Below are 26825 nucleotides of genomic sequence, written 5' to 3'. Positions count from 1 at the left end.
TATTCACTCAACTTCCAGTAACATTAACATCTTATGTGACCATGGTAAAACTATCAAAACAAGAAAGTAATGTTAGTACAACACTGTTAATCAAACTACAGATCTTGGGACACCTGGGTGGCTCAGTCAGTTAAGCACCTGCCTTTGGCTCAGGTCATGATCCCAGGGTCCTGGGACCAAGTCCCACATCAGGCTCCTTGCTCGGTGGGGAACCTGCTTCTCCCTCTCCCTGCCACTCCCCCTGCTTGTGCACGTGTGCACGTGCTCTCTCTCTCCCTCATTCTGACAAATAAATAAAAAATAAAATCTTAAAAAAAAACACCTTACAGATCTTAATCAGATTTCCTCAGTTTTTCCATTTATGTCCCATTTCTCTTCTAGGATCCAAAGCAGGATATCATATGTTATGGTATCTGAATTGTCTTTCCCCAAAATTCTTATGTTGAACTCCTAATGCCCCCAGTACCTCATAAAGTGACTGTATTTGGAGACAAGGTCTTTAAATAAGTAATTAAGTTAAAATGAGGATGGGCCCTAATCCAATATGACTGGTCTCCTTATAAGAAGATTAGGGCACAGGCATGTACAAAGGGAAGACCATGTGAAGACACAGAGAAGATGGCCATCTAAAAGAAAAAGAGAGAGGCCTCAGAAGAAATCAACCCTGCTGACACCTTGATTGTGGACTTCTAGACTTCAGAAATATGAGAAAATAAATTTCTGTTGTTAAACCACCCAGTCTGTGGTACTTTGTTATGGCAACTTTAACAAAACTAACGTTATCATTTAGTTGCCATGTTTCCTTAGTTTCCTCCAATCTGTGATAGTTTCTCAGTCATTCCTTGTCTTTTAAAGATGTTCTCTTATGTTATCAACCATTAGTTGACACTTTTGAATGCTGGCATGGTATTCTGTTGAATATCCTTTAGTTTGGATTTGTCTGATGGTTTCTCAGGATTAGACTGAGGGTATGGACTTTGGGGAAGAATATAATAGAGAGGAACTGCCTTTCTCATTGTATCATATCACAGAGTACATAGTATCAGTATGTTTTACTGTAGGTGATGTTGACCTTGATCACGTGGTTAGTGTGGAGACCATGTGAAGACACATTGTTTGCCAGGTTTCTCTATGCTAAAGTTACTGTTTTTCTCTTTTTCTTAAGTGAATTACCAAATTAAGCCCACCAAGGGGAGGTGAAGTAATTTCCTCTTCATGGACAGAGTAGTGTCAAATAATTTTGGAAATACCTTAACATAAATATAGTAATGAATAAATAAATGGTTGGGGGGAGATGCTTTTAAGTTATTTAAATATCCTGTTTCTTTTAAAAGTTTTTCACTCTAATTCTAGGTCTTACCAGCAGGTCTTGTCTGCAAAAATTATTAATGTGGTATTCCAACGATGATTTTCTATTTCCCTAATTCTTTCTAAATTTATCAATTGGAATTCTTATGTAACAGAGTTGCCCCTTTTTCCTCATTTATTTAATCACTTATTTCAGAATGGACATATAGATACTGATTTTTGGGGTATCTGAATCCAATATTATCATTATTTATTTTCTTGCTTAAATTGCTCCAATTTTGGCAATTGGGAACTCTCTGAAGTTGGCTCACATGTCCTTTTTAACACACTCTTGTCCTTATTTTCTGAAGATGATGCTTTGTTTTCCCTGTCCAGCCTGTGATCACTTATTACTCTGAGGGACCCTTATTCATTACTAGAAAATGGTATTTAGAAACCAGGATATGGGTGCCAAAGAACTAATTTGTGGTTTTGTTTTTTTCCCTCCATCACTTTGTTGTTCCTCATTTCACTGACTTGTGTTCTATCACTTATTATGAATCTTTGTATTTTCTCTGGTGCTTCCTCACTTCCACCTTCTTGAATTAAATATTAGATTTTAAAATATCTTGTTTCCTTATAAATGTATAGTATTTAAAGCAACAAAATTTCCTTCCAGTTTTATCTATGTTCCATAATTTCTTTATTTGTAATATTTTCACTGCCATTCAATTCTGAATATTCATTAATTTATTTTTCAACCTAAGGGTTATTTAGTAATTTGTTGTAATTTTCCAAACATATGAGAGGTATTTAAGGTATCCTTTTAAGAAACTTAATTTATAATTTAATGGATTATGATTAAAGGACATAGTGTATATGACATTGTTCCTTTGGAGTTTGAGGTTCCCTTTGAGATATAATCTCTGGTTTATTTTGGATAAATATTTGGTAAGTATTCTTGAATATTAAAACAGAATAGTCAATCATCTGTCATGTGAAGAGTTCTATATATGCCAAACAGCTTAAGTCTACTGATTATAATGTTTAGATACTTACTAACATTGCTTCTTTTTATTTGATCTATCAGTTTCTCAGAGAGGTATGTCAGAATTTCCAACTACAATTGTTGAACAATTTATTTCTCTCTTAAGTCATACAAATTGTTGATAAACATACACACATGTGTGCACACACTTAGGTGCATATATGTTCTTGATGGCTATATCTTCTAAATCTACTCTTCCTTTTACCAATATAGGACATCTGTATTGGTTAGATGTCCCAGTTACCTATTTCTGCATAACTGTACAACCTAGGGGCATCAAACAAATGTTTTGTTTTTTTCACAATTCTGCAGGTCACAAATTTGGGAAGTGTTTCTGATATATATAGTATCATTTGGGGTGGCTGGGGCTAGAAGATCCACTTCTAAGATGGCTTCTCACTCATGTATCTGGCAAGTGGGCTGGGATGTTTCAAGTACCTGGGGTGTGTATGGGAACTTCTTGGTAAACTCTCTTTCCACATTCACTCGACCTGGTATCTTGCATCTCCTCATAGCAAGATAATCTCAGGGTAGTTGGAATTCTTTTATGCAAAATACACTTACCCCCTCTCACACTCCTCACCCGCAAAGTCTCATTTCATTGTGGTATTGTCTTAAAGTCAGGATTTAGCCATTTGAATGAAGTCTAGATGAGCATGAGTGTTATGTGTATGGCTCCTCTAGTGTGTATACTAGGAGCATGAGTGTGTATACCTCTCAATCTGGAGACCTCTAAAGAAATATTATCTGTCCTCTTCCCCTGTTATCCCCCCTCAATATATGATTGTGGTAAAGGGATCGCACAACTAGAGTAACACTCCAGTTAAAAAAGCAGGGAAACAGGATACACATAGCAGCTAATAGATCATGGCAATTTTGAAATTCACTTCAATGTATATTACCAATTCCTTGATTATGATCCAATCCTGCTCCCTGGGAATAATTCTCTGAAGGTCCTGGCTTTATCCTCTCAGCTCTTGATTCTGTCCTCTGAACCATCCTTCCTTTTCCCTAAGAAATTGATTATGTTTCCAACTGAGTGGACTTCTTAGCTTGCTTCTTGCTCATAGAAGCGTGGGGAGGAGGAAGTGTCTTTTTCATTTTGTACTGTTTCCTTTTAATTTAAGATGACAGTGCTCCTACTTATGCTATTCATTGAAAAATGTTCTGGGTTTTCTATGAATCTTACTGGGTTTCATTCTATTGGACAGAAGCCAGATTTTTAAATCTCTTTAAGATAGGCAATTTTCTAAATTGAGCCCTGCGGCTACTGTGCAATAAAGCCTTAAGAATCTTAGAATCCCTCTGTTTAATGCAGAGGGTCTATGAGGCAGACCATTAGGAGTCCTTTAATCTAGCTAAGAGGTTCTAGAAACACTGCCTTATATCCTTCTGAGGTTTTAATAAAGGATTTTACAGACCCACTCTGAAGTAGTTCTTTCCCCTAAGCCCTTTCGTATTCCAAGAATCTTTTCCTAGAAGAGACTAGAGATGTGCAATAGTTTTTGTTTTGTTTTGTTTTGTTTTTTTCCAACTTCTGGCTCCTTAATATTTTCTCTAAATTTTACTCGAAAATCAAACAGCTCCATAGTGGCATTATTCACAATAACCAAAAGGTGGAAACAACTCAGTGTCTATCAACAAAGGAATGTTAAACAAAATATGGTTTATAAATACATTATAACACTATTGCATTAAAAAGGAAGGAAATTCTGACACCTGCTACAACATGGATGAGGCTGGACTACATTAAACTGAGTGAAATAAGCCAGCCACAAAAAGACTCATAACTGTATGATTCTACTTGTATGAGGTACCTGGAGTAGTCAAATTCTTAGAGCTATAAATTAGAATAATGGTTCCACTCCAGGGGCTAGGCAGAGTAGGAAATGAAAATGATTGTTTAAGGGGTAGAGAGCTGTAATTCTGCAAGATAAAAAGAGTTCTGGAGATCGGTTGTACAACAATATGAATGTACTTAACAGTACTGAACTACGCACTTTTAAGATGTTAAGATGGTTAAGATGGTACATTTTATGTTATGTGTATTTTATCACGATTAAAAAATTTTAAAATCCAAAAACAAAACTAAGCAGGTCCTTCTTTAGTCCATGCTTTTCTTTGTATTCTGTCATAGCCAGGAAAGACCAGGTAGTACTTTCCCCATTTGGACTAGAAACTTCCTTCACTAGATCCACAAGTTCAGTTGTTCACAAGTGACAGTGTTGCCAAACTTTCCATATATTATGTACCAAAGGTTCCTTTTTTCTCTGCCTCCAATACCATTTTCCTCATTGTCCTTTAAGACTCACCAACATATTCCTACTTTTATTAACCATCTCTTTGAGGCCTTTCCAGCTTCTGCCTCTGCCTGGTGCCCCATGTTTTAGGTTTTTGTTATGTCAGCAACCCATTTCTAGGCACCAGATTCTGTTCTGGTTAGCCATTGTTAGGACTAGATGACTGGTGGCAGCTGATCTACCAGCACCTGTTTTTATCAACTTTTTTGGGCAGAACTTCTTCGCTTGTACCCCATCAATATTGATTATATGGACTGTTAATGTCAATTTTTTTTGTAGTGACAGAGCAGGAAATTATTATCCAAGGTAAAAGAGGAAGAAGCAAAAGCTGAATTTAAAAACTTTCCTTCAACCTATCCAGTTTTTCTTTCCATCTATTTACCCATAGTAGTCATTATAGTTTTCAGTTTGTTTGGGTATTCTCTCTCTTTTTTTTGAAGGAGAGAGTGTCATTGTACTTTAGCTACTTCTTGCTTCTCTCTAGCATCTGCAGTTTTCTGGAGGTTAATTTTGGAGGTGGACTGATTTAGGAGATAGGGGAAATTTTTTTTTTTATTTTTACTTATTTGTCAGAGAGAGAGAGAGAAAGAGCACAAGCAGGGGAAGCAGCAGGCAGAGGGAGAAGCAGGCTCCCCACTGAACAAGGAGCCTGATGTGGGACTTGGTCCCAGGACCCTGGGATCATGACCCAAGCCAAAGGCAGAAGCTTAACTGACTGAACCACCTAGGCATCCCCATTTTTTTGTTTTTATTTAAATTCCAGTTAGTGGGTGCCTGGGTGGCTCAGTTGGTTAAACATCTGACTCATGTCATGATCTCAGGGTCATGAGATGGAGCCCCACGTTGGGCTCTGTGCTGAGCATGGAGCCTGCTTAAGAGTCTCTCTCTCGGGGCACCTGGGTGGCTCAGTTGGTTAAGTGACTGCCTTCAGCTCAGGTCATGATCTCAGGGTCCTGGGATTGAGCCCCGCATCTGGCTCCCTGCTCAGCGGGAAGCCTGCTTTTCCCTCTCCCACTCCCCCTGCTTGTGTTCCCCCTCTCGCTCTCTCTCTCTCTGTCAAATAAATAAATAAAATCTTAAAAAAAAAAAAGATTCTCTCTCTCCCTCTCCTTCTGCTTCTCCCCCACCCTGCTCATGCTGTATCTATCTTTCTCTAAAAAAATAAATAAATAAATTCCATTTAACAGTGTAATATTAGTGTCAGGTGTACAATTTAGTGATTCAATACTTGTATACAACACCCAGTGCTCATCACCTATTTAACCCATCTCCCCCCCTCCCTTCCCCTCTGGTAACCACCAGTTTGTTCTCTATAGTTAAAAGTCTGTTTCTTGGTTTTCCTCTCTTTTTTCCCCCATGTTCATTTATTTTGTTTTTTAAATTACACATGAGGGAAATCATATGGTATTAGTCTTTCTATGACTGAATTATGTCACTTAGCACAATACTCTCTAGCTTCATTCACGTCATTGCAAATGGCAAGATTTCATTCTTATGTATTTACCCAAATAATACAAAAATACTAATTCAAAGGGGTACATGCACCCTGATGTTTTAGCAGCATTATCAATAGCCAAATTATGGAAAGAGCCCAAATGTCCACTGACTAATGAATGGATAAAGAAGATATGGTGTGTATACACACACACACACACACACACACACAGGAGCTAGGAGAAATATTACAAAGACATGGGCTATGGAAATTTTAGTTTGGTGTGGAAAACAGATCATTAAAGTATGAAGAAGGTTAAGTACAGTGTAATATGGTGAGAATAGGGAAGAAGCTTCTAAATCAGAGTTTATGGAAGGCTTCAAAAAGTCAGGTAGGAGCTGATTGTTAAAGCACAGTTTAGGCAAAGGGACTTCAGGTATAAAGGCATGTATAAAAAATGGTTTTCTGAGATAGCATAAGTTTTTAAGACACCACATGCAATTGTGAATTGTTTGGAACAAAGAATGTATGCAGAAGAGTGTGGAGATGTTAGTAGTAGGAAGGGCCTGAATATAACATTATACCAAAGAGCTTGGATATTATTCTTTAGGACTGTGGGAAATACTGACTTTAAGCAGGGAATCATTAGGATCAGATAGACATATTTCAAAGATTACATAGAGAGCAGAGTGTGATGCTTAAGCTCTAGTGCCCTTTGCTTTTGTGGAAACCTTCTAAAGTCCTGGAATGAACACTAGCAATGAGTTTTGTGGTCAAGTGTTTTCTGTCAAATTTGAAAAAGGAGGATATTTTAACTGCAATGGTCTCTTTCTACTTTAACTTGCTTCTAATGCATTTTCCCTAGGCTGTGGGCATTTTGGAAACCAGCTAATGGGGAAGTTCAGGATTATTTAGTAATATGTGTGTGTGTATGTGTGTGTGTGTGTGTGTGTGTGTGTGTATATATATATTTTAAGATTTATTTATTTGAGAGAGAGAGAGGGAGACTGACAGCAGGAGTGGGAGGGGCAAAGGGAGAGGGAGAGAGAATCTCAAGCAGACTCCCTGCTGAGCCCGGAGACTGAGGCAGGGCTGGATCCCAGGATCCTGAGATCATGACCTGCATGGAAACCAAGAGTGGAATGCTGAACATACTGCGCCACCCAGGCACCCCTAGTAATATATATTAAAGTAGTTTGTAGTCACATCTATGTATAGCTAAGTTATTGCTACTCATCCTGGTATAGAAATAGCTTCTGGTAATGATTTTACTACCCACACTTCAGTTAAAAAGCAAAGATATAGGGCCAAAGGTCATATTGTGATATGTATATTCATGATTTCATGTCTGTTTCTTAAAGAAGGACACTAAACCATATAAACTTCAGGACCAGGATCTTTACCTGGAGCAATACGAAATAAGACTAAATCAGTAAATTACTGTAAAATTCTTTTAGTCTTGTGAGAGATGAAGACCTGAACCAAGGCAGTGATAGTAGAATTAGAGGGCAAAGGTTAAGATGCAAGAAGCATCCAGGGAGTACAATCTAGGGAACTTGGCAATTGTTTTGATTGGGAGGTTGGTTTCACAACAGATTATGGACTTGGATAACTGGAAGGATGGAGGCCCAGTCGTGGACAAAAAACAAGAACTGCAAGTTTGGGTGGAGGATGAATCGTTTTGGGCTTCTTGCATTTCAGGTGTCAGACAGTAGACAAAAATGCACGTCTACAGCTCAGCTAAGCACCCAGATGTTGGGGGATATAACTTGCTATTATTTTCTTCTCTGGAGGCCAGGGCCCTCGCTTTCCAATCCTCAGCCCAGGAAACCGCAGGCACTTACACACCCCCAGGGCTTCCCACTGGCGCCTGCTCACCGGATGTACGGATGTGTGAGCAGCACTTCCGCCCCCGGAGCCACGCGCTCAGGGGATCTTCTGCGCAGGCGCAGCGAGGCTCATAGCCCGGCCCAAGCTCTGTGGGCTCGGGGTACCTCGTGAGTGGTGTCGCTTCTGTGTGGTTTTCAGCAGGATACCTTTCTCCACAGAGAGAGCGTTCTCTTCCTACTTCATCCCCCAAACCTCCACTTACTCCTCCGGAAGTCAGCGGCACCTCCCCGAGGGCTTTGTAGGTCTCCAGGCACTGAGGCAGCGACACTAATGAAGATGAGTCACCGCTGATTTCCCAGCTGGTAAACTCACGACTCATTACCTTTGGTGGTTTTGCCCAAAGCCCGGAAAAGCTTCGGGAGCTGAGCTTAAGGTCTGCAGTGACTTTGGGTCTTATATATGAACCTAGAATTAAGAGGGAAAAGTCTCAGTGATTAAGATACCTTTTTCTTAAGCTAGGTTCCCCAGGAAAGGGACCAGAGTAATTGCAGCCTCCTGGAATCCCAGAGTGGCTCATGTACCTGAGCAAGCCTGAAGATTTGCACTGTCTTGTGACTAAACTCTTTCAGTGTAGCAGGATAGTTGAGGGAAACTTGACTTCATTATTACCAACAGATGTGGAACAAATAAAAATGTGTAGTTTTATTAGTTTATTACTTACAAATACATTCTAAATAAGCCATTCACGGCAGAATACCAAAATGTAGTGGACAGTAGTAGTCCACTGGGTAATTTTGTGTTATTGAAGATGACTGGTAACTTAGAGTGTGATATGAACCGGTTGTATACCTTGAGCCATTGGTTGAGTTAGAAATCCGCCCACTCTTAAAAAAAAAAAAAAAAGAAAAAAATCTTAACCATTCCCCTCACCTGCTTGAAGTTTTTTTTCCATTGCCCTTTTTACTTCATAATATATAGCAGAATTTACTTACTTTATAGCCATCCTTTATTATTTGTCCCACACCAGAGTTAAGCTCCATGAAGGTAGGCACTTTTTTTTCTGCTTACTGTTGTGTTTCAAAGGCCAAGAACAGTTTTGGCCCAAACTAAGCACTCAACATACACTTATTGAATGAATGAAAAAAATGAGTATGTTATTTTTCATAGAGCATGAAGTAGAGCTTAGAGTGGGTTTGCATGATTGGCATGACCTATGTGGAACATAGTTTTGTTCAAAGTCCTGCTAGTAAAGGCAGTCAAAAAATGAACAAATGTTTATGGAATATCTGATATTCCCCAAATGATAACTTTCCAAATTTCCCAGAATTTACCATCTTTTCTCCATTAAACATTCTGACATTTTTATATTTGGCCTATGTGGTTCACCTCCATTACATCTCTTATAGTGGTATGCTCATACTAGATAATAAATATTTGTTGAAAGAGCAAGGGAGTGAACTGGATTAAGGCATTAGGTTACATGGGAATTCATTTATTTATCACATGAACAGACATTTTATAGAATTATGGCCCACAATAGTAGTAGTTTGCAAATTGAGGTCTATTTCTCTGAAGGATTTGTAAGTTTTCTATGTTAATTTTTAGGTTTTCATTTCAGTGGTCCTCTGAAAATTTAACTTACACATGTTCTGGGCTATCTGGATAACCAAATACTAACAGGAGGTTTTGGTGTCTCTGTTTTGTATCTCTTTTGAGCATATTAGCTCTACTTAGTGTAGTATTTTGTGGCAGATTAATAAGAAAAAATCAGAGGCATCCTTTAAAAATGTAAAAGACTTATTCACCTTAACTGAAGCCAAAATGACAGTAAGCTACTCTGTCAGAAGATTTCACAATAGTTTAAAAGGAGAAGAGAGAGAAATGAGTCATAGCAGGTAGTAAAGTAGGCTTGCTAAAGTCTGTACCATATTCCTGTTGTGAGAGCTGATTTAGTTTGGCAAAGCATAATCATTGGTGTTTTTAAATTAATATTTTAAATTTAAATTTTGTTGACTTTATAGTTTTGTTTGCACTTACTTTATAATTTTGTGGGTGTTTTTTGTAGCTACAAGAACTATAATATGAAGAATTTGAACCTAACTTTATATTTGTACATATTTAATAAAACATAATGAAAATAGTTTAAATTAGGAACAGGAGACCTTAAAAATGTGTTTTTACTTTTAGTGGATTTTAATGAGGTGTTTATACTTTATTCAAGTTTGTGAAAAATGACATTACAAAGCTTTGAGCTTTAGGGCCCAGGACACAGAATATTTACTTTAATGAAGTACAGGTGTGACAGTTCACTGTAGAAAAAATGTTTCTGCTGCTAGTAGTGCTCATGGTGCTGAAAAATAGAAGAGAGGGATCTTAGGAAAATGTAGGAAGATTAGTTGGAGAAAATGGAGAAATTTGAGATAAAATCGGAGCTTTCTTTGCAGTTTTGCTTTTGGCTCTGAATTTGTGAGTTCTCTTTCTTAGTGATTTTTCTCAAATGGCTAAGTGAAATGCAGTGTTTTTGTTTTTAGATTTAAGAGAAGAAAAATGCTAATCAGCACTTCTGTGGATGGTACAAATCTCTGGTGTGGAACACTGGGAGACCTAAAGCACTGTTTACAGTCATTGTGATAGAAGATCGAGAGGAAAGAGATGCTGTCCCCCCACCCCAACCCCATCCCTGGTCCCACATAGGTAAATTGGAATAGAAAGAAAGGAGATGAGGGCTTTGCTTTGGTTTACTTTAATAGAAGGGGTACTGGGAGCAGGTGTTATTTTAGAGTTGACTTTGCTACCATGTCCAGAGCAATACTATCTGGAGTTCAGGCAATCCACAAATATTTATTGAGCACCTCTGTGTGCCAGGCATTATGTCGGGAGCTGAAGACAGTGAACAATACAGGGCCCATGCCTTTTGGGACTTAGGTAAAACTAATACTTGTTGATTCTGTTGTATCATATCCCTATCTTCACTTGGTACACTTTAGTTGAATATGAGTGGGCAATGTGAACATTTTTAATGCACTCTTTATGATGATTTATCTGATTTCTGGGATGGAATACAGAATTAGAAATTGTAAAGCCTCAGATTAATTTGTTCTTATCTTTCTCTGTTTTTAAGGGGTGTTATGAAAGTTGACATAAATCTTCAGAAAGTGGACATTGACCAATGTTCAAGTGATGGCTGGTTTTCAGGAACTCACAAATGTCACCTTAACAATTCAGAGGTAAGAACGTGAAGATAAAATCCTCTGAAATCAGAAACTCAGAAATGTATAACTTTAGAATTCTATTATATTTATGTGGGTAAGTGAACAACACGCATCTTACTGGGAAAGAAAAGTCTCATATGCAGTTCTGAATGTTGCCAAATGAACTGAAAGAGGGGTAGAAAATTTTGTGCACAGTAACTGTTCATTTGGGTACTAAGAGAAAGCTGAAACTAAAAATATGTCCGAGGTTTGGTGTTAGTCAAAGGCTGACCCATTCTTCAAAATGGGCTAGAAATTAAAATAGCCATGACGTGAGAAACCCAGGAGGGGTCAACCAGATTATGCACATTTTTATGCAGTATGATGCTTGGGGAAACACTGATGCTGTACATTCAGACACACTGCCATCTGCTAGAAAAGCGATAAAGTATGGCAGGGAAATTTTGAAAACAAAGAGAAAACTATTCAGGGACCTGGATAAGAAATATGTATATTTGTGTATGTTTTTCAATTTTCAGTTCCTGTCTGTGCTCTATTTCATGGGACTCTTGTTGGTAAAAAACAGGCATAGAGATCATACTTCTGGAAATAAGACTGTTACTTGTCTTTTGTAGTTTCAAAGAGGAAATGCAATGACATCCTGATTTCATTTTCAGTAATCTATCTCTCAGGTCCCAAAATACTGTGAAACAACTGTACTATAAAACTCCTGATCTTAATTAAATATTTGGGCTATCCCAACTTTGAGTTCATGAATTTGTGAGGAAAGTCAGCTTAATTTATTTAAAATACAGGGAGATTGCCATAAATGTAGTAATTTAAATCTTCAATTTTAATTTTTGTTCTTGCGAAAGATGGTTTTATACAGTGCATTTTTTTCTATCTGATACAGTGCTCTTTATTTTTTATTTATTTTTATTTAATTTAATTTCAGTAGAGTTAATATACAGTGTTATATTAATTTCAGGTGTACAACATAATGATTCAGTACATAGTGCTCCACCACAATATCCTTCAACCTTCCTACCCCCTAAAACCCTTAGAAACCCTCATAATTCCTCACATCCCTCTAAATCCATCATACATCCCTTCTATATCTCCGTGACTCCTACTTCCTTAGTACCCCCTATACATTTCCACATATCCCCATACCACCTCCCACATTTCTGTACAGCTCCACATAGCCATCCCTCCACACAGCCCTCACTTCCTTCACTCCCCCCACCCCCAAGTGGGGACTCAAATTATGTAAGTGAAATGTTTTGGTCTTGTCAATACATAGAAGTTAAGGTCCTCTTTTTGCTTCCTTTCACTCTTTGTTCTTTTGATTTTGAACTTTTCTGAGTTTCCACTTCCCTTTGGATGATTCTGGCATTTCTAAAGATACGAATTTCAATCACTGATCTAGCGAACATCTTTAGCTTGATTATTATCTCTATGCCAATAGCATATAACCATTTAGGTTTGTCTTTTAGCCAGGGTGGAATCTTTTTCTGCATGGGTGTTGTAGTGTGGATATTGATCTGTATGTGCTCATTTCTGTATAGCCTTGTTTCAGTAATGATCTTGGTGTGGGTTTTTTTTTTTTTTCCCCTTATAGCATATCTATTTGACTAGATGGTTATATTGCAAGAATCTTTTTCTCCTTCTGGAAGATTGATTTATTTTCATTGTACCAGGATTATTAATTTTCTGGGTGTTGTGTCTTTTTAAAACTTTCAAATAGACTTAGTTATTTCAAGATAAGATATTATCCTCTGTTCTGGTTAAGAAGCATTACATTGAAATATGTAACATTTTGCATTGTATATCTGAGCATTATACTTATTAGATTCCTATAGGAAAAACTGGGAAAACATATCCTACAAGACTACTGACAGTTCAATAAATCTCATTTGAAAATATTGTTAAAAGAGGCTCAATGATCAATAATAACATCAATAAACAGTGAATGTACAAAATGCATATTTTGATTAGACTCTGGCTCTCTTCACCCCCTTCCCTTCCAATGTGCTAGAATTGGGAGTGGGAGACGTTAGTGTTCTGGGTTGGGCCCTGGAGGCCCTTGGTGGGTAGTCTGACTAGGGCTGCCTTTGGAGCTCTTCACACTGTTTTGTTGGGCTTCTCTAAGGTCCTGTAGTTGGTGCTGGTCACACTAGGCATCTGCAACAATTCCATACCTCATCTTCAGTCTAGGGACTGGCAGTGGTCTTTCAGTCCTTCCCTGTACTGATGTGAGTTGGAGATGAAGAACTGGCTTCTCTTGACCTTTGTATTGCTTGGGGAAACAAAGAAAAATCACTTGTTTGGGATATTTTTCATCTGCACTGGCTCTCCTTTGTTCACATATTTTCTGTTATGGACCCCAAGGATCCCTGTGTAAACTGGCTTATTTTGGGAAGTAGTTAACATGATATTTGTAGGGTGTAGGGGCCTATCTTTGTGAATATCCATATCATTAGAAACAGAGACACTTAACCATGTTTATTGTGGGTTTTATCTTGCCAATGTTTAACATTCTTCTTTTATAAATACTACTGGAGGTCACACATTTTAGTTATATTGAGGCATACTTTTCACTTTTAAAATGTTTCTGGTGTGTTGAATTTTTAGCCTTTAGGGTATCTTAAACCAGAACAGTGAGTCTGATGTTGGAAACAGGTAAGTGGCATGTGACCAATGACAAAAGCCTCAGGAGCATTTTAGAAAGGCATGGAATGTGTTGTGAGGAAAATAATTTCTCAATGAGTTTGGGTCTTTACAGGAGCTAGGAGGCCACTAAGTATTTTTTAAAGGGCATAGTAAAACAGGATCTGAACCGACATCCTGAACTGGATTGCACGATTATTCTGGCTGTTTTTGTAAGTGATCCAGATCGTTGCAACAGGGACTTGATCATGTTGTCAGTATTCATTTAAATAATTCCTGGCCTATTTTCATGTCATTGTTTGCGCTGAGTACACACAATCCTCTCTTACAGAATAGTTTATTAAAAACATTAAAATAAATTGATATTCATTTTGGTTTTAAAGTTTTCTTTTGCTTTGTTTCCATTATAAGAATTTTTTAAAATCACTATTTAAAGTAGGACAGTGGCCTTGAAACTTTTTGATTGTATTCTATTAGTAAGAATGATCTAAGTGTCCACCCATATTATATGTGTATTTTTAATCTAGAAAGTATGAGTTTTTTTATATTTACATATTCTATATATTATAAATTAGAAAACTTAGGTTGAGATAAAGATAAAATAATATATATTTTTAAAGATTTATTTATCTTTTTGACAGAGAGAGACACAGTGAGAGAGGGAACACAAGCAGGGGGAGTGGGAGAGGGAGAAGCAGGCTTCCTGTTGAGCAGCGAGCCTGATGTGGGGCTCGATCCCAGGACCCTGGGACCATGACCTGCGCTGAAGGCAGACGCTTAACGATTGAGCCACCCAGGCATCCCTAAAATAATATTTTAATGTAGATTATATATTATAAATACTATATCTTTAATGAGAACAGTAAATTAACTGATTCACAATTATGCTTCATCATTTTTTGAAATCTTAGTTTAATACTTAGTAATGCAATGATTCAGAGGTCTCTAAGTTCAGTTTATTTTTGTACTTTGTTTTAATGTCTGTCGTGGTTGAAAATATGCCTCACGAGGATATGTCTTTCCAAATTGAAGAAATAATTTGTTGACTGTGTTTGCGAAATAACAGTGCTCATTTTTCAGTTCCATGTACCAGTTTTGCACAGGTTTTCAAAATTCAGTTGGCAGTCTTTCATCTAACCTGATGTCAGGTGGTCCTTACAAACTATTTGAAAAGCTGGGAATTTTAATATTTTAAGGGAATAGGTTAAAAAGTCCCATTCACATTTTTGTGAGGAATATTTTCAAACAGATTAGGAAATTTTATTTCTAACTTTAAACTATATGGTTAATGAGTATTTATAGTTTTTGGCAATGAAAACCACATAACACTGAAAACATTTCCAAATGCGCATTTTCAAAACGCTCACTTCAGAAGGCTTTCTCATGGATTATTAAACTGTCGCTTTTACTTTGAAGGAACAGCTTATATGTATTTTTGGAACTACCTGCTGCATAGGCACTACTGACGACCACTTGTCATTGTAGAGCAGGTCAGCAAATTTGGAGCATTTTCTTTCTTTCTTTCTTTTTTTTTTTTTTTTTTTAAGAGTAATGCATAACTAGTCTTTGAGTTTAGAAACAAGTAGTTCCCTTTGAGATAATCAGAAAATCTTTGTGTGGGAAAAGTTTTTCCAGGTCACACACCATCTCATTTTGAAGAACTGTATATGTTTTACAATTTAAAATAATATACTCTGTAAATCCACTTAGGTGGTCAGATGTAAATGGTAATACATTGAAATTTGAAAGTAGAGGAAGGAACCATTAACCACTGTTGATAATGGCGCCTGGGAACTCCTAGCTTTCCTTCAGGATACTTCAAGTGACTTACCAGTGTTGTGGTCATATGACATGTGGACTGAATAAAAGCATGAATGTCTATCCAAGTCTTAAATTAGTAAAGCTTGATTTCCTATTTTTTTTAATAAAAAGTTTAAATATAAACAGAAGTTCCATTTTCTTTTCATATGTCAATTAACCTCTTGTGTCCTTGGCTTTGGAGGATACTTCTTGAGGTTATCAGATTTACTGTTCTATTTAGAATCACCTGAATGGTTGTGTTGTCAGCTGAGCCAGTAGTTTTATATAGTTCTAAGATAATTTTCTGATATCTCTTTTTTCTACTGTTAGATGGGAATCCACTTGTAACTCTTTACTACTCCATGAAGTCTAAGTTAATTAATCTCTAAAGATATATTTTTAGAAAGTTAAAGATGTAAGAAAAGATGTCATTTAATGTGCAAGAAAAAATTTAATGCAAAAATCTAAGGAAAGCGGAAGGAGTTAATCATTCTCTTTTGGAAGCCATCTTATATACAGAATATAGCTTACTCATTTGGCTGCAATAGGATTTAGAGTACTTTTCCAGAGATCGCTTACTGAATTCAATTTGACTGAGTGAAATTGCATAGAAACAGCTGTATGTTAGTTCTCATCTTGTGGCTGCAGTCTCACCAAACTTTTCTTTTCTCTTTAATCTCTTCTTTTCTCTAGAAAGGTTCTGCTTTACAAATATTATTGTTAACCTATCTCTAGAATTCTGCTGTTTTCTATGATGGTCACTAGCCACATGATGGCTATTGAAATGTAAAGCAGTTAAAATTAAACAAAATGAAGAATTCAGGTCCTTCCTAGGCTGATTTCAAATGTATAGTAGCCACATGTAACTTAGGCTACCATATTGAATAGTGTAGTGGACAGCTGTGTTTTAGAATATGGTCTAGCTTATAGTGTAGTTGAAAGACATAGATTATTGAAACCTTTCAAATCTTTGAATTTCCTCTTATAGTAACACTGCCTTCAAATCCACTAAGGGACGTTTAAGGACAAACTTGAATTTTGGCTTATGCAGGCATTCTTATGATCTACTTTCTTATCTCAGTTGAAAATAAATCTTGAGAAACTAGCAAACTGTTTTTTTAATTATTTTACACTGAAATATTTTACACTGAAAACTGTAAAAATCTTTCAGTAAATGGAAAAAGTAAATACTGGCAATCTTTTAGATATTTAAATTTCTTCTGTATTTGTAGTAAAACTTTTTTTCCCTTCATTACTAATATAAAATATGATTAACGTGAAGTCATACCCTCCTACTAGAATATAGGGCAATGATCAGGTGTTCACTTGTGCTTAGCAGTACCTGACACATTTGTTGAATTAATGGAGGCAGCCCACTCTGTTGCTAGATGGCCTCCCTATAACATAGAGCTGCCGCTTTTGATTTCTCCCACTGGAATTGCCCAAAAATAGGGTTAAAATTTTTTTCTTCCTAGTAGTCATTCATTCAGATATTTGAAGATTGTCAGTCTGCTTCTAAGTCTTCTTTCTTCTAGGCTAAATAGTCCCTGGTTTAGTCAATTATCCTTGCTTTACTAGGCTTAACAAAAAAAAGCCATACCACTACTATATGGATCCCCATTTGTTTCTGAAGTTCGTAAAGCCCTAACTTGTGTGATTTTGTTACATAGTCCTTCTTTCTTAAATTATTAGAAACTGATTATATTTTCCAGAGTTTTTCAGTATGCTCCTAAGAGTTATTTGGACTAGATATTCTGGAATTGTTCCCAAAGTAGAGTTACTATCCCCAAATAACAGCACCAGGGTACCTAGAAAGTCTGTTAAGGGAAAGCTGGCTTTCTCAGTTACAGAGAGGTGTTTCTAGCAACTGAGCCAAGAGTTCAACAGTGGCTATTGCCATCTTGTGGTTGGGGGAAAGAGGGAGGCAGGGACAGAGATGAAGAGGGAGAAGGGGAGGAAGGGAATCACTGATAGGAAGATCCAAAATCACTATTGGAATACTGTTATGTTTTTCCGTATGCTTAGTTGAAAGCTGGTTTGTATGTTAGGTTCTGGTCAAATCTTGGGCTGCTCTTTTGAACATTGCCTCATGCTACCCAGTTCTGACTTTAGCCTGTTCACCTCTAAATAGGTATCCTAGGCTTCTGTTTGAGGCCCACTTTAAAAGTTTGCTGAACAATTATTCTTATTGATACTTATTATTATAATTAACAAGACAGATGTTTTCTTTTACATGGGACACGTTTTCTAATAGATTAATTCAAATTCATTTTTTTCATTCATTCAGTGTATATTTATTAGTACCCGCTGTATGCCAGGCACTGTTTTAGTGTCTTGAGATATACAGTGGTGAACACAACAGAGGAAATCCATAATTTAAAAGAAATCATTTCATTCTAGAGGGAACCAGAGAGCTTAAAAATATATCAATTGACTTTAACTTTTTAAAATACTAACTTTGCGGGCGCCTGGGTGGCTCAGTTGGTTAAGTGACTGCTTTCGGCTCAGGTCACGATCCTGGAGTCCCTGGATCGAGTCCCGCATTGGGCTCCCTGCTCGGCGGGGAGCCTGCTTCTCCCTCCTACCCTCCCCCCTCTCATGTGCTCTCTCTCTCTCTCATTCTCTCTGTCTCAAATAAATAAATAAAATCTTAAAAAAAAAAACTATAAAAAAAAATACTAACTTTGCTAAGGGACTAAAATACCATACATTAATTTTTGAGACACAGGAATGAATAATCCCTATCATAAAAGACAAGTCTTTGCACATCTTCCAGAAGTGCAAGAATTTACCTATTGAACTGGCAAACAGTAAAAAAAAAATTATGCTCAGTGTTGGTGAGGTTTTTTGCAAAATGGACATTCTCATGCATTATTGATAGGGATTCAAATTTTTCTCAAACTTTCTAGAAATATGATAAAAATACCTCACCATTAAGAATTGCATTCTTCTTTGTCCCATCTGTTCTTTTTCTTTCATTTCTACCTTGAATAAGCTTTATAAGGAAATATTAAAAAACTGGCATAAGTATATATGTACTGGACTACTTATTACAATATTATTTATTGTAATAAAAATTTTGAAACACCTTAAGTGTATAACAATAAAGAATAGGTTAAATAAGTTATGATGCAGGCAAAAAACATAATACTATATTGCTATTTAAAATTATATCATTCTTCATTTGTTGACATGGAATGATATCCATGATATATAATAAGGAAAAGAACGAAGTCCTCCGGCATGGATTAAGGATTAATAAGAATTTCGGGATAGAGAGAAGTGACATTATGTAAGAAAGTCTTTTTGGAATGTATTAGTAGATGAGTAGAAAACTGGTAAGAAGTAGGCAACCTTTTCCCCCCCTGAAAATGAGCCCTTTTAATTTTAAGAAGTAAAATTTGTAACTGTGGGAATTACGTGCAGAGTGATTTGTATAAGGTAGCTCATTATTTGTAGAAGATGAGTAGACTGAAAGGGAGAGGGCACATGCAGTCTCAAAGGAAAAAAATCTATATTTTCATTGTTCGTGGTACCTCTGTCTAGAACTTTATGGAGCTGGGAAGAAGAGGATGGAGAGAGTCAATTTGAAGAATCCTGAGAGTATCTATTAGAAGGTGGCAGATTGATTGTTATATTCAGAGACTCCTTTTTCCTTTTTGGCTCACAGTGAGGATTGTCAATGCAAACAAACAAACCCCCCGAATCAAAGGTTACAGTTGGAAGTGGATGAATCCACAGTAAAGACTGTGGATGGGTTTCACTTTTCTGTTGTTTCAATTCAAGAGATTTTATCAAAATCTTAAAAATAAAGCTTCTTTTTAATATTAATATCAATAATGTATGCAACTAGTTAGTAGCACTTGCTTTGGGTCAAGAATTGTTCTATATGCTTTGTTCCACATGTTTTACATGCATTAATTTTATCTTTATAGTCCCCATTTTACCGATGAGATAGGTAGGCCTAGCGAGGGTAAATAACTTGCCTATAATCACACAGTTAGTAATTGGCAGAATTGGAATTAGAGGTCAGATTTGTTTGATTCCAGAACACATTTTTTTTGAAATTTATTTATTTTAGAGAGAGCACACGTGTGAGTTAGGGGGAGGGGCAAAGGGAGAGGGAGAGAGAGAATCTCAAGCAGACTCTTTGCTGAGCACGGAGGCCAAAGTGGGCTCAGTGCCACAACCCTGAGATCATGACCTGAGCCAAAATCAAGAATTGGATGCCTAATCAACAGCCACCCAGGTGCCCCAGAGCATATTTTTTTCTAATACAACTATCTTATACTTCCTGTTATTTTCTAGGAAACATATAATGGGATAAATCTACTTTGGGTTAGGAGTGAGCATGTATGGGGAGTTTTAGATTACAAAGTACATTTAACTTTGGGAATTGGGTAGCTAAGATTATGGGATATTGTCCTACGTCACTGTCACTTTAGACACGGTACATAGGCATTGCATTAACAGCTGTGAAAATCCAGTGTCTCTCTCACTGAAGAGAGGAATTAAGCTTCGGCTTTGGATTTGTGTTTAAGTCTAAAGCTGTACATAGAAAGTGATTGAATGGACTGATGTTAACTTGCAGTGAAGGTTGTAGCAGTTTGTGTAGCGTTTTATTTGGGGCCTTGCGCTGGTCAGAAAGTTCATCAATTCTTTGAAAAATGATGTAGGAGACAAATAATTAAGAATAACAAATACATCAGAAGTTAAAAATCAGAGACTAAAAAGATTTTGCTGAGTTGGAGAAATGGACATCTCTATCAATGAAAGTTAATAGGAACAAAGGTAAGATCCTGAATAGGAGTACAAAAATCTATCTTTTCAAACATAGGAAGAATAAAATGGTTTAGTTGTAGCACATGTAAACAATAATATTTGGGAGAACAGTTGAAAGTTCAGTGTGAGTCAGTAGTATGGTGTGGCTGCAAAACAGCAATAGCAAAAGCCAGTCTTAGTCATAGGTTGTTCTTGAGATGTTGAGAGGTTCACATCTCACTGTATTCTAAACTTAACAGAAAATACCTCAAATAGTGTGACAGGGAATATAGAAATTGAATCTATAGTATATTAGCAAGGGCTTTGAAACATTGTTTTCCGAAGACTCAAATTAAAGATTTTTTTCCTAGTTAGAAGACCCAGGGATGATCTGACAGCTATTTTCAAACATGAAAGTAGCTATTATGTGACTGTTTATGTTTTTTTTCTCAAAGGACCCAGGGGCTAGACTGTGACTTATCAGTAAGCCAGTAGTAACAACAGAAGGCTCTGTTTAGCTCAGTGTAAGTGGAATGTTTTAACAACAGAATTGTTCAAAAATTGAGAATACATACATATTTTTAAACATGAAATTGTAAATGTGGATGTTGGAGTTTAATCACACAGTGCCAGGATGACCACTTCTTGAGGATGCTATAGGCTTTAGTATTTTCAACAGTGAAAGGTACCACTTGACAAACTTTTGCAGGGCTCATAAAAACTTGATGCAGCATGACTATGTAGTTGGACTTGATGCCTCTTTAGCGTCTCTACAACCCTAAGTTTTTATACTCCTAGCATATTGTAACGGAAAACATGAAAATGTGCTTCCATCCAAAAACAACACTTTGATTTTCCTTGCACTGATAATACCTTGAGTGCTCACACTGCCTGTGGTTGTACCTGAGATTTCTCAAACCTGAGATTTTCTGATTTTTCTCTGTGGTAACAGTAAAGCGAACTATTATTCATCATTGCCCCTTCACTTGAGCTAGCTTATAGGATTAGATTTCTAATTATTCATTAAGCATGTTGGGCACGATGATGCAGGACTAATAAGTTTGATGGAAGTGAGAAAGAAAAGCCAAAAGATGTTTAGTTAACATTAGATTGTTGATCCGGGACAATCTGAGTCAGAAAGGAAAGGGGTGTCATTAATTTTTCTTTAAGCTAATTTCCTTCCTTTGCTTATGAAGTAATCACATACCTTAGAGTAGGAGATAAACCCATTTTTTTCAGCTATGACAAGGTCATGATATTTGGTATCTGCTCCTGAATAACACTCTTTTGTATACATGCCATGTCATTGAATTGTATCACCAACCTTGAAGCTGTTGATCTAATGTTGGGACCTTTGAAGTATATGAGTTATAACGTACAAAGTGGAGCGCCACCTGTCTATTCAAGGTGAACAGACTCTCTGGATAGATAGATCTATCTTTATCTGTCCATCTGTATTATCTGCCTATTTATCTGAGATATAAAACCATTAAGTCTTAATTTATAGGTTTCTGTTTTATGAACTTTATGGACTACATAAAATGTTTTTCTAAAAAGAAAAAACCGAACTCTTATAAGATCTTATTCATGAGTGCTATAGGTACAGTCACTTTTGATAATATTTGGTAGTAACTAGGTTTTCTTTAGCCTAAGCCTGAAGAGGCTGTGACATCCCCAAAAAGAAACTGACCTGTTGATACAAGTTTGTTTTTCAGTTTCTGTATAAGAAGATAATTATTTAATAATAATAAGACATATTTAATAATTATGCTGTGAACTAGGTATGCTTGTTCCTATTTTCTAGGTGAGGAAACTAAGACTTAAAATGGCTTTAAGTAACTTGACTAAGGTCATAAAACCAGGAAATGGTAGGTCAGGAATTTAAACTATAGGAAGGTAGTACAGTTGTCCCCCCCTTTACCTGCGGTTTCACTTTTCCATAGTTTCAGTTATCTGTATTCAGCTGTGGTCTAGAAGCAGATGGTCCTCCTTCTGATTTGTTGTCAGAAGGTGAGTGGCAGCCTGACAGTACATCCCAATGCTTGTCACTCACCTCATTTCATCCCATCACATAGACATTTTATCATCTCACATCATCATAAGAAGAAGGGGGAATGGAATACAATAACATATTTTGAGAGAGAGACATGTTCACATAACTTTCATTCCAGTATATTGTTATAATTGTTCTGTTTTATTATTATTGTTTGTATCTTACTGTGCCTAATTTATAAATTAAACTTTACCATAGATATGTAGGTATAGTAGGAAAAAAAGCACGGTATATATAGGGCTTGGTACTCTCTGCAGTTTCAAGCATCCACTGGGGTCTTGGGATGTATGCCCTGCGGACAAGGAGGGACTATGTATAGGTGATAATTGGTTGTTTGGAAAGAGAATTACTGACTGGCAGTGGCCAAATTGCTGATACTGTTAGCGTTTTAGTTTTACCCATGAGAGCTGAGCTAGGAGGCATGATGGAATCTTACATGTAGAACTGATCTAATTCTCAGGTGGCCAAAACAAATTTCCAAAAGATGTGGCAAGCTCACATACAAATTTGGATTAGAGCCAATATACAGAAGGTTCCATCTTGTAGGTGTGTGAGTGGCTGCATCAGAAGTTTTTTGCCGGTGGTGGTACTCTTGTTTCAAAGTATGGCATGACTTGGGATGGCAGAAATGTACAGTTTGAAACAGGATTCAAGGGATATGATCCATCTCCTTAGACAGAGGTTGGTGAGGGCTATACATTACTGTTCGGGCATCAGCTAAGAGGGCAGGCGTTCAGGGAAGGGACCTGCTTCCAGCAGGGAATTAGAATACACATGAGAACAGAGGAATAAAACAAAGGTGAATATGGAGGATTGCAGCTCACTGGGTACAGAGATACCAAAGGGATCCACTATATTTATGATCATATATAAATACATTTTAGACTCTAAACTGTTGCTGAAGACAAACACCTTAAATGCTCCAAACTTCTCTGTGATCTAGGGTTAGAGTGGGGCCCAGCTTAAAGGTGGGAAATGAATAGCATATTCAGCCAACTAGAGTGGGCTGGGGCAAGAGAATTGACTTGCATATACCAATGCATATGAACTCAAAGCAACAGACTTTCTTGATCTTCTCAATTTGGTGAGAGAAGCTAGTGAACATATTTGGAATATGTAGCTAAATTTATAATGGAGCCAATCAGGAGAAAAAAATCTACCTATTAAACCTTTGCTTTTGTCATATTCAGTAGCAGAAAAATTGCTACTTGTCCAATTCTAGATATGAGAAGCAATCAGAATATACAGTAAGTGCTTGAGGGTGACTTTGGGGGGTTAAATATAGCTTTGCATCATTAGCTTATGTGGGGAAAAAAATCCCATTATGACAGCAAATCAGATCTAATCTGGCACTCCCTCTGCTACAATTATATAAAATATGGTGGAAACTTGTCAAAGCTTTCAGTGAGAAATGAGGCTACTGATGCTTCGCAGCCCCCTTTTTGAGCACAGTGAAGAATCATGTTGCCTAGCTACAGCCCTTGGCTGATTTAGAAAGCTTTAACTGACTGTATTATAAAGAGTTAAACTCTATTCTTTGGTATCTTTTTTCTCTTAAACGAAAAAGACTTATTTACTACCTTCTTAATTTTTTTTTTTTGTGGTGTCTTTACCAAGTCATTTATGTGTATTCATCCAGGGCAAGTTTCAATTTATCATTATTTTTCCCTCCCCAGGGTTTATAGACTGAGAGAGAGCAAGTGGGTGGTTGATGATACAAGCAGAACATAAAGTATTGAAATAACTTAAGTGCTTTTGCCCTCAAAGTAATGTGCAAGTGTCTATTTCAAAATTGTTTGTCTTTTGAAGTCATTATGTTTTCCCTCTCAGCGTATTCATAGTTTGGGTTGCTATTGTCTTCATAATGCACAAGAATGTGTAAACTCACGTATAGGTGTATGGAGAGATGCAGGGAACACTGAATGTAACCTGATGAAACAGGAATCAGAGTAGGGGCTGGAACTGGTACCCAAACACTGAAAAAGAAGGATTAAAAGGAAAAATGAGGAAAACTGTAAATGGATATTTACAGCAATTATTGTTACATCAATTAGAAAAGTGTGCAAAGGGGGAAATGTCAGATGTATCAGAGCCCATTTCAATGGGATAAGAATAGTCAAGGATTCATAAGCCTGGGGGAGACTTTAAGAGGCTTTAGTTTCATGTTCTGTCTCCAGAAAGTAGTATCTTTGTATTCTTTTAAATGTGTGGATATTCACGTTATAGCTCTTCAGGAAAGTGAACTGTCCCTAAGCAGTGCTTTCTATTATCTTACCATAATTACTGTATTGAAGTAAAGCCATGACCTAATCTTGATTATATAATTATTTCTGTAGATTTTACTATTGGCTTGTCAGTACACTGTTTTATGCAGGCAAAAGCAGTTTTTCCTGCTGGTGCTTACAGTGCCATGATTACCTGGAGGAAATTCTATAGAGTTGATTCTGTATTTACATTTGGAAATAGGATAATGGATAATGGTCTCTACAGACATGGCTCCATTGAAATTCTAGTTCTGTTGAAGCCCCAAATTCATAGGGGGCATAGGGGTTAAATGAGCCACTGTGCTTATGGGCTTTGTTTCTGTGCTGGTCTGCAAATCACTTTTATTTGTCACCTATTAAAATATGTTTGTCTAAGGCAGTCATTTTCAAAGTGTGGTCCTAGGACCCCTGGGATCCTCAAGACCCTATCAAGGGAGTTTGTGATGTTAAAACTATTTTCATAATAATTCAAAGACATTATTTGCCTTTTGAACTATCCATTCTCTTATGGGTGTACAGAGGCTTCATAAGATATGATATAGAAACAGATTGAATGCAGAAAGAAATACGAGAATCTAGTTGGCTTCTAATAAGCCAGACTTCAAAGAGATTTGCAGAAATGTAAAACAATGATTTTTTTTGTTTGGGAAAATATAGTTATTTTTCAAAAATACATTGTTTATGTTAGCATGTTATGGGCTTACTGTTATTTTTAAATGAATTATTAAATATTTTCAAAATTTCTCAGGTTTAATATCCAAGGTGGTAAATATCAATGGATATGACCAACATAAATAAAAGTTCTTTGGGATTCTCAATAATTTTCAAGAGTGTAGAGAGGTTCCAAGACCAAAAAGTTTGAGAGGTCTGATCTAGTGTATTTATAAGCTACTGTATAATTCCGACATTGACTCTACTTCCTGGTTTCTCTTTCTTTTTCTTTCTTACTTTGATGGTTCTGCTGACAGATTTCTATACCCCATCTCTGCCCTCCATCTTCCCTCTTGATATTTTCAGCCTCAGACCCCACTGAACTCAGCCCAGTGTCCTCAGAATTGGCAGATGACAGAAGGACAATAATATTAGTTAAAATAGCAATTTGTCTAAAATAAAATACCACATATTAAATTTCATGTGTATTTCTAGCTATAGTGACTGCATTCCAGGTAAAAGTCATCACATATTATTTTACTTCTTAGATAATTTGAATTAAAAAAAGAAACTTTTAGATTTTTCATTTTGATTTAATTCTTTAACAAATTTGACCAAAATGTCAAAGGATGGAATATATTGTATTTTACCCTTCCAACTTTCATATTGGAATTCTTTTTAAAGAGCTATTTATTTATTTGAGAGTGAGTGAGTATGAGTGCAGGGAGGGTAGAGGGAGAGGGGGGAGAGAGAATCTCAAGCAGACTCCCAGCTGAGCACAGAGCTGGACACAGGGCTCGATCTCAGGACTCTGAGATCATGACCTGTGCTGAAATCAAGAGTTGGACACTTGACTGACTGAGCCACCCAGGCGCCCCTCATATTGGAATTTTAAATGTAAATTGAATCATTTACATGCTAAAGCATGCAGAATTGTGTAGAATTCTGCAGCCCTAAAGATAAAAGGTCAATGTGTCTGTCTAGCTAATGCTGTTAATTAGGTAAAGACATAATCAACTAATGCCTGAAAATTTTCTTCTGAGGATTGGTCAGAAATTTTACTTCTATCATTTGGTAAGCTACTTAACTTTTGTTTTTAATTAACAGATTGTGAATTCAGTAACCATATTTTTTTTGTGTTCAATCAAGATATTCTTAGGACCAAATGAATACCATGTATATGTGTAAAATGAAAAGTCAATTTAGTATTTTATTTCTTTGTTGAAATAGAGATTCCAGATCATTTTTTTGTTTTTTAGTGAAAGATTTCAGCGATTTTTCTTTAAATAGGTGAACTATTTGATTGGTATACACTGATATTTTGTTACCTCTGCAACAGTGATGCCTGTGTTGTAGCTAAGGATGGGGATGAGTGGGGAGGAGTGGAAATGAAATCCTGTGCCTTTTCTCCTGGGTCAGAGTTGATTAAATCTTCAGTTATAAAAGTGCTCGGTAGCCAGGTCTCTCGGGTGGCAGTGTGTTGAGCTTTCCCTTTCCCTCACTCTCACGTCTAGTCACTTGTGAAATGTTATCAA

At 36.7% G+C, this 26825-nt stretch overlaps 1 protein-coding gene across 1 annotated transcript in view; it reads left to right on the top strand.

The window, feature by feature from the left end:
• GPR158 (G protein-coupled receptor 158) overlaps window positions 1-26825 on the top strand; it is a 452410-nt gene that overhangs the window by 25217 nt on the left and 400368 nt on the right. The window contains 1 exon segment of the mRNA XM_021687154.1: window positions 11022-11127. Coding sequence (XP_021542829.1) covers window positions 11022-11127 — 106 coding nt within the window.

This window comes from Neomonachus schauinslandi, chromosome 5, assembly GCF_002201575.2.
Source record: "Neomonachus schauinslandi chromosome 5, ASM220157v2, whole genome shotgun sequence".
Taxonomy (NCBI): domain Eukaryota; kingdom Metazoa; phylum Chordata; class Mammalia; order Carnivora; family Phocidae; genus Neomonachus; species Neomonachus schauinslandi.
This window is presented reverse-complemented; position numbering and strand designations above follow the sequence as displayed.